This window comes from Grammomys surdaster, unplaced genomic scaffold, assembly GCF_004785775.1.
Source record: "Grammomys surdaster isolate TR1022 unplaced genomic scaffold, NIH_TR_1.0 342, whole genome shotgun sequence".
Lineage (NCBI taxonomy): Eukaryota > Metazoa > Chordata > Mammalia > Rodentia > Muridae > Grammomys > Grammomys surdaster.
In genome coordinates, this window is record NW_021604761.1 from 2,281,349 (window position 1) to 2,290,558 (window position 9,210).

General features: G+C 52.5%; 1 protein-coding gene across 2 annotated transcripts in view; it reads right to left on the reverse strand.

The window, feature by feature from the left end:
* Ift27 (intraflagellar transport 27) overlaps positions 1-5,601 on the reverse strand; it is a 15,674-nt gene extending 10,073 nt beyond the window's left edge. The window contains exon 1 of one of the 2 annotated variants that reach the window (XM_028778885.1): positions 5,260-5,601. In XM_028778885.1, coding sequence (XP_028634718.1) covers positions 5,260-5,293 — 34 coding nt within the window. In that variant the 5' untranslated portion in view covers positions 5,294-5,601. The remainder of the gene's footprint in view (positions 1-5,259) is intronic. The other variant, XM_028778886.1, reaches the window with a different exon arrangement.
* Positions 5,602-9,210: the final 3,609 nt, after the last annotated feature.

A 9,210-nucleotide genomic window follows, 5' to 3' on the forward strand; every position in this document is an offset into this window, starting at 1 on the left:
ACACACACACACACACACACATCACACACACACACATCACACACAGCTCCAGGACCCCACACATCAGAAACAAAGTTTCCTGTCAGGTTTCAGGCCCAGATCTGAGTCTTTTTCAAAACAGGAGGGAGTGATTTTATGTAGAGTTCATCCAGGGCTGTCATGGGGACAGCTCAGGGTGCCTTGCTCTCGCCACTGTCCTACCCGACCTCCGCTGACATGGTTGCTTTACATATTGGGTATCTTTCCTGCCCTGAGAGCAGGATACTGATTCTCACTCCATTGCCCAGGTGTTTTCAGGACACCTGCTTTCTCATGTTCCTGACCCTCAAGGACGTGACCGTGACGACGATGACCACCAACCACCACCATCACCACTGCCGCCAACACCCACTCCTTGTTTCTTGATTCCCAGCGTTTGGAACAACTTCTGTCTTCATTCTACTTCACAGTGAGCAGTGACTTCTGCCCTCTGCCTGACTTCTCTAGGCTGCTGCTCCAGACATGGACGCTCTTGACTTTTCCCACCTGTAATCTTCCTATGAGACAGTTATGAGACTGTTGTGGGGTCTCGATGAGGGCTGAGTGAGCCATGCAGGGCTTCTTAGAAGGGCACAGCCTCGGGCCAGGCTCTCCTCCGCTCTCACTCTGTCCCTCCCATGCTGTGCCCCCACTGAGGTCGCAGGTGAAGACAGCCAGGCTCACTCACAGAAGCTAGGGAACTCTCTGAGATTTCGATACTGCCTTGCTTCACCAGGCTGGTCTGGCTGACTACTCCCAAATACCACCTTCAGGCCCTTTTCACTTTGTCTTCTCAGGGTTTGCGGGTCCCACCTACCCCCGGGCACAGGGCATGTGGCCCAGCATTTCCTTCTCCACGCTTACCCTGATGACCTCACTCCAGAACGGGGGTCAAGTCACCACCATCCTGACACCCTATTCTGTTCCTAAACCCGGGAGGAAAATTGGCTCTTTCTCCCTGGGAGATTCCCCACAGATTGGCTTTTGGTTAATTTCATGAATCTTTCTGCTGACTGCCAGTCACCAAGGCTGGCAGCGGAACTCCTGTGTGGGCTGCGAGGAGGGATCTGAGCATAGAGAGGCGGGGGAACTGATAAACACACTCTAGGAGCAACAGGATGACAAGCGGAAAGCCAAACAGCACAGCTGAGAAGCAGAGCATCCGAGGGAGCAGGGGAAACCTCGAGAGCCTGTGAGCTCTGTGGTTGCTGAGTGCAGGGGTTCCCCGGTGCTGCGGCCGGGGCAGGAAGACTGGACTGCCTTGGGAAGGCACCGTGCGAGGCTACCAGTGATCTTGTAACTAACTGCCAAGTCTGGTGGCCACTCCTGGGCTCTCACTAGTGAACTCTCTAGATGGGGTGGGAGCCGGCAGCCATCCCCGCCCCACCCCCTACCCCTGTCTTGTGGCTGTGAGGACCCTGCACAGGCTCTATTTTGTAGCCATTGCCTGCTCCTCTGTCATGCCCCCACACGTGCTCATCCGCTTCAGTTTTCCCGAAGGTGGGCACTGCTGGGGTCTGTCCTCCGCGCTCTCATCCTGGCTCTTCTGCCTCAGCTAACCCCTCCCCCTCCTCTTAATTTGGGCCACGCCATGTGAGGAGAGGGCTCTGCTACTGCTACAGCCACGCCCTGGCTTCTCCCGTTCCTTGACCCTTGCTGTCCTAGGCCAGCTCCTTCCAGCCCTTGTGAGGGCTTCCACTGGTTCTGTAGTTTGCTTGTTCACGGCCCCGTCTCACCACAGACCTGAGTGAGTTTCCATCCATCTCTTTCTGCGCCGTGGACTCATCCTCGCTGTCTGAGGGTGTGGTCACCACCTCCTCCCTATCCTGCTGTCTTCTCTCCAGTCCTTCTGGTTCTAGGCTGTCCCTCAAGCCTACGCTTTGAGCACTTGCCCCATTACCCAAGGCTGCCCCAGGAGCTCACACATCATATGTAGAGCTGGGAGCTCCCTCTTTGGGCTTCTGTCTTCCCAGCCCTGGAGGGACCCCCCAACACACACACCTGACTACCCCAGTGTCCTTCCATGACAGTCACTGATGTACAGCATAGTCATTGCCAGGACTCGGGCCTCACATCTGTCCTGGACACAGAAATGGACTGGGTTGCACCTGGCTCTGAAGCTGAGCTGAGTCCCCTGCCAGAAGAAACAGGTCCTGGTGGCAATGTGGCATGTGGTAACATTGCTCTAGTGTGACTGAACTGAATGCTGTCCCAGCCAGGCATCTCCTCTCCCCAGAGGCCTGCACCCAGCTCAGTGGCCTCCTTCCGGTCTGCACCACTGCTGTGTGTCTCTGCTCCTGCAGGCTGACTCTGGTCTCTCATAGTCAAGAACTAATTCTGTCACTAACTTTCCCTGACTCCCAAGCCCAGCTCAGGCTCACCAGAGAGACAGTCCCAGAACAGAACGGCCGTGAGCCTTCTCATTCGCCCACAGCATGCACCTGCAGCTCTTCCAGTCATGTCCTAGGTGACCACTCCAACCGTCTCCAGCTGTCCCTTATAGAAAATCTGGACCGGTATGCTTGATCTTTTTTCCCTGGACCCTCCTCTCACACCCCACACCCCTGCAACACACACACACACACACACACACACACACACACACACACACACACACACACACCTCTTTCCATTCCAAGTCTGAATCCTGTTCTTTCTCTCTGGGCAAAGCTCAACTGGTTTCCTGTACGGCCTCCGGGGTCACCTGTCCTGTTGTCTCACTAGGGTGGCTATGATATCAGGTTCATATAATCGGACAGGGTGCTACGGCTATACTCCAGGGGGTGTGTGACCACTGTCCCCACAACCCTAGACAGATGGGCATCCCCTAAAGGGCAAAGGCTTGGGTCCAGACTCCAGTGCCACACTAGCTGTGTTGTGTGTTAAGTAACTGTGCCACCTAAGGCCTCTGCTCACTTTGCTACATCTGTGAGATATGCTGACAGCTTCTGTGAAGGACTCACTTCAAAGAGTTGCCAGGGGTAATGAATCAGTGTGTCCCGTGTCTGGTGCATGGTGCTGTTGGTTCAATAAATGAAACACAGATGCCTGTTGACTGTGCTCCCTCTCTCTCCATCTCAAGCCAAAGAAGTGGCAGCTGTGTCTGAGGTACTCGGCAAAGTCTGACATGTGAAGGGCCCATGATTCACACTTGCACATCTGGGTTCTTCCTGGTAAGGGTGTTGGGCTGACTGCAGCTTGCATGGTGACTCAACATAGTAGATGCTCAATAAACATCTGCTGAGTGACTATATGTGTGGACTGGCGATTATGTGAGAGAACATGTGGGCCTATGGGGGATGAGAAGAAAAAGCTAGGGAAGGGTGTGTGTTTGTGTGTGTGTGCACACACGCGTGTGCTCACACAAGATTAAGAATCTGAATGCGGTTCCACTGGGGTCTGTTGGTCTCTGGAGGCCTTAGCCAGAAGCTGTAGACTGAGGACCAGACTGGAGTGGAGACCAGGAGCCGCTGATGACTCTGGTTGAGGCTGGAATCATGTGACAGGCACAGTGCCAGGAGGACTGGGGTCAAGCAGATCACCTGGGTCTGGACTCAGGGTCTGAATCACACAGCTCTGCTGTGTGACCGAGGGTAAGTGTCTTCATTGCTCTGGGCCTTGCTGGACTCATCTTACATGAGGACTGGCTGGTAGCTGTGAGCATTTGGCCAGGAGATGCTGAGGATGTGACATGGGACCAGCACACAGCAAGTCTAAGGAGAGGGGCTCACCACAGGCCTCTCCTCCCTGAGAGCCAACCAGCTAAGAAGGAGCTAGCCAAGAACAGCAGGCAGAGCCGCCCACCTAAAACGAAATTTAACTTAAAAAAAAATGTCCCCAACTTACCCATGCAGAAGCTGAACACTGTCCAAAGCAGCAGAGCTGGGCAGGGGCTGGCTGCTTTTGTTACACCATACTGCCTCCCCTGGCACCCTGAGAACTACAGACTGTCCTCAGAGCCAGGCTTTCTTCTGCTGCACTAGGGTCTTAGTGACAACAGTCACTCATCTGTCTGCATGACGCTTTTGTTTTCAAATTAGAAAAGTCGTTAGGGGTACTGCCCCCCCCCAGTCTTACTCTAGAGTAAAGATAAAAAGACATCTCTGTTGCTAATCTTTGGATTACAACGAAGAATCACAGAAGAGACAAGCCTCTGGGCATGCCTGTAGAAAATGATCTAGCTTACGTTAAGGTGGAAAGTCCCTCCCCGAAGGTGAGTGGCACCCTTCTGGAGCCCCTGACTGAATAAAGGGGAGAAACAGCTGAGGGCCAGGGCTCATGTTCCATTTCCCGACTATTAACGCAACACGGCCAGCCTGCCTCCCACTCTTGCCACCATGCCTTCCCCACCGTGATGGACAGTCCTCTGGACCGGCGAGCACAATAAACTACCTATTCCCTGTCCAGTATGTTGTCCCAACAAGAAGAAAGGTAGCCAACACTTCTGACCCACAGGCAGAGCGCTCGAGTCAGGCAGATCTGGGAATGCATATGACCTCCACTGGGGGTTCACCCACGGCAACACCACTCAGTGCCTCAGGCACATCAGGATCACACGGGTGTGCTGTGGCAAGGGGGTTAAGTGGAATACCCCCAAATGACACTGGCATGCAGTGTCGACGCAGTAGACACACCTGCTCTGCTGTTAACCTGACTGCAAGGTAAGCATATATATATATATATATATATATATATATATATATATATATATATATAGGCTTCCAAATGTTCAGACTGGCTCAAGGCAAGTCCACGGGCGTGAGGACCACGAACTCACTCTGTATATAATACTCATCCACACTCGGGCATTGTGCATGCTATTCCCCTGTCAGCCAACGATAATAAGCTTCTCACTGCCGCGGAAACTCGAAGTTCATGCTCTCAGCCACACTACACCGTTAATCCACCCCACCTCATCTTCCTGACATCAGAGGGCGTGACCCCTGACTCTGGGGTCCAGTCGATTCTTGTACTGAAATATTTGATCAAGTTTGTCAAGTCGACCTGGTGAAGGTGGTCTCAAAATATAGGCGGGAGCTGCATCTACAAATGTGCCCTAGGGGAGGGGGGGCATCGTGTCGTGTCCCTCACTCCCCGCGCGCCTTCTAGAATCTGCTCTGTTGGTCACTACAGCCATTCTTAAGGCAGACAAGACAGTAGACGCGATCGTGAACCAAAACTGCCTGAGTTAGGACGGCTCGGGCTCTGGGGACCACGCGTTCAAGCACACTTACCACTCACCTGCCAGGATGCATTTGGCGGCTAGCTTCACCATAGTAACCTGGTACTAGCAGAGACGCGAGGATGGGGTAGGGCACTGAAAAGGGGTTAGGATTCTGGGGCAGCTGAACCCAGGGCCTGAGGCCGTGATGTAGGGATGGATGGTGGCCCGGGTGCTAGGGTTGGGTGGACAAAGGGCCCCAGGCCCCAGGCAGCCGGCAAAGGTGCCGGAGAGGCGGAGCGGAACCCGTTCCAAGCCCAGCCTCGGACCCGGCCGAAGAAGAGTTGGGACACAACCACTAGTCCTCTGGTCCGAAGAGTCGCGCCAAACAGGCTCCTGGCAACCATCATCAGCCCGCCTCCTCCCTCCATATTGCCCTCTGATTGGTTGATATCAAAAGCTCGGAGACTCCAGAGACCCAATAGAAGAAGGAGGCGGAGAAAACCGTCCCCCTCAGCGGGACAAAGAGGAGAGGTTTCTGCTCTTTAACTGCTCTCAGCTTGGCCAATGGCTTTAGATGATGTCAATCACCGCTGGGCTCCGCCTAGCGTCTGTGGAGAAGCAGCCCAACCGGGACGCAGCTGGAGGCGGGGATTAAGGGGATTTTTCTGATTGGCCAGAGCATGGCTTGAACCATCGCGAAGAGTTCGAGGTTCGCTGCACCCCACCCCGTCTTCCTGGGAATGGGTTCGCCCACACGGGGCGGGGCGACGCCAGGGAAATGGCGCCTGCGCAGTAAAGGAAGCTGCAGTCGTGAGTCTTCGATGTTCGTGCTTTTCCCAGACCCCAGGTACAACGGGAAACTCACAGACCTGACTCTTGCTTCACGTCCAGAACCAAAATGGCTTCTTTAAAGCCTAAGCATGTTAGGAGCCTTAAAACCTGAAATAGCGGTGATGGAAGGATGTGCACCGTTGAGCAATGAGGAAGAAGTTAACAGTGTAGATGAAACAGGAAGGCCCTGCATGCTTGCACAGCAAACAACTGCGGACAGCACCCTTACTGTGCACCTTCCGGAAGCGGGGCTGGAGGAGGAATATTCACAGAGAAAGTAGAGACCTTAGCGCTAATGGAAACTCATACAATATATTCATATGTAGATACATACCACTTTATGTTATTACATATCAGTTAAACTAAGCTAAAATATAAAATCTAAAGTAGGCGTATTTTGATGTGATACCTTAACGGATGGGAGGACACGCCTACTTTGTTGAGCGGATTTGTGCTTTCCTCTCAGTCCGTTTCCTCTGTTTTGGATGAAAGGATGCCATTCTGGTATTGCCCCTAGTGAGGGAAGGGTGGGTAAATGCCACCTGAGTTTCATGGGAGCCCCTCTTGCTTTGTCACTAAGTGGGATATGGCTGGGCAAGGCACGGTAACCTCTAGACCTCTGAAACAGATAGAAACCCACTGCATGGGTAAAGAGAATAGGCAAGTGTCCATGCATTGGGGTTTTGTTACTATAACAAAACACCTGAGAGAAACTATTTAAAAGAAGAAAGGTTTAGTTTGGCCATTTGGTTGAACATCATGACAATGGCAGCATATAAGCATATAGCCACCTCATGTTGGGAAAGGAAGAAATAGTTCCCAGGATGTGCCCCCAAAGTCACATTCTCTTTCAACTAGATTCCGTTCCCCAGGACCCAGTCACCTCCCCGTAGCCCATCGCATTAGGTGCCCATCAATGGATCTGACAGAGTCAGAGATCCAGTGGTACAATCACTTCCCCTAAAAGCCTTAGTTCTGATCACTCCTGCTCTGGAACCAGGCTCTCAACACACAAACCTTTGGGGTGCGATGGGGTGTGTGTGTATTCACCCTGCCTGCTCAGCACTGCTGCTGTAGGCTGGTCAAAGGTCTCTATCCCACTGCTGCTTTCTCACTTGTACTGGGTGGCAGGATTCTGACTGCAAACACTTAGAGAGGGACCGTCTCTCTGGGAAGATGCCTGCATCAGGAAGAACTGCTGGAGCTATTGCCGCCTCAGAGTTACCCAGGATCCCCTAGCACCCTTGTGTATGCCTCTGTAACAAACCCCTATAATCTGACTGGTTTGTCCCACTGGACATTGGCAGGGTTTCTCTCATGTGTCTGTCCTGTCTGTTCTGCCTGGATGAAGAGGTGTTTCTCTGGAAAAGTCGTGTGGTGACTTCTCTGAGGAATTCATCCCATGGACATTTAAAAGAATACTTACAAAGGGCAGAGTGGAGAGTGGGGGGAAGACCCAACAAGCCCAGCTAGGAGGCAGGTGACTGAGAAGACTATCCACAGATATTTGGAATCAGTGTTTGGTAAGGGAAGATTTAGGGCAGGACCACAGTTGCTCTCAGGCTGTGACCCGCAAGTCCCCCTGGGCAATTTCAGTGAGCTCTAACGTACAAGTAGCCATTCTTAGGTGGTGCCGGGGGCTGCTGTTTTTTTCCTTGGAAGCATTCCTACCCCAGGGCCTTTACACTTAATGTTGTTCCTAGCATGGCTGCAGGGCTCTGTCCCTCATGACCTTCAGCTAGCAGTCCCAGTGGCATGTTCCTAGCAGTCCATCCCTAGCCATTCAATGGAAAGACTTTCTTTCTATCTGGCAGCTTGTCGCCTTGCTTTACTGTGCTGCCTCCCTGGCATTGGGCACCGATGGAAAGGGTGTGCCATGGTGCTTTGCAGAATTCTTCACTTGAAGGTCAGCTTCCTGAGAAGAGACACTTAATAGCTTTTGGTGATTGGCCTCTAGGATGGTGAGACAGGCCTCCAGCATGGTGAGACAGACACTCAGGGGATGTTTTTGAAGGGACGAATCTCATAGGGTTTACTGTTCTGGTAATATGACAAACACTAATTGTTTATTTATTCTTTATTGTCTGTGGTATTGGGACTTGAATCCAGTGCTTTGTGCCCACTAGGCAAGGGCCCCACTACTGAGCCACGTCCCCCCACCAACAAGCACTTGATCTCATATAGATAATATTGCCAGTGGGAGGGGTACAGGAATCATTCAGATGGGGGAGCATTTGGTCCTGGCTCCTCTCTCTTCCCTGATTGCACTCTAAACAAGAGCTGAATTTTCTACTGAAGAGGAAGGGTTAACGGTGATGCTTCCAGAGCTGGAAGTGTGGCTGCAGGCTTTGCATGGAGGGTTGGGCTTGAGAGTGGATCACAGAGGCAGCTGTTGACACATTGTTCCCAGGGACCTTTGGATCATTTTGGGGTCATGGGACTCCTGACAGCGTGGACAGCAGCATGAGTGAGCTGCAGTACAAAGCCAGTTGGTGACAGCTGCCACCCTCTGTGCAGGAGGCATGAGGTGCTTAGGCCCACTGCACAGCCTGGGTTTCTCCATCATCACACTGTGAACGGCTCAGGGTCCTTCCTCCCTCAGTCTGGATGACACTAGGGTCCAATCACCCACACAGTGTGGTAGTAAGATTGTTGGGGGAGGCGTACCTTGTGTAGTTAAGACTGAGCCTTGGGAAGAATGATTTCTGGGGACTAAGACTCACTCACTTTGGTGTATACAGGTCCGAGGCGGTGCTGAGCAGGGAAAGCAGGGACTTTGTGGGTCTCGTGAATGTGGACCTGTAGAGCAGAGTTCATGCAGCTCCGCAAGGAGACCCTGTGCCAGGCTTCTCCTGGGCACAGCTGATACTTTAATATCTGGGTGGCCTTTTTGTTTGGGAGTGGGGAGCTACTATGAGCTTGCATCTCTGACCCACTAGGTACCCAAACCATCAGACTTCTGCAGATAACAGCAAAATGTCTCCAGACATTGCCAAATGTCCCCTTGGGACAAACTCTTCCATGGACAGAAACCATTCACTTAGAAAAGGCTACTGATTTAAAATGGAAATCCTAAGGTCTTTGGACCACACTGCTTAGGTCTAAAACTCAATCTCTCTCTCCCTCTCCCTCTCCCTCTCCCTCTCCCTCTCCTTCTCCCTCTCCCTCTCCCTCTCCCTCTCCCTCTCCCTCTCCCT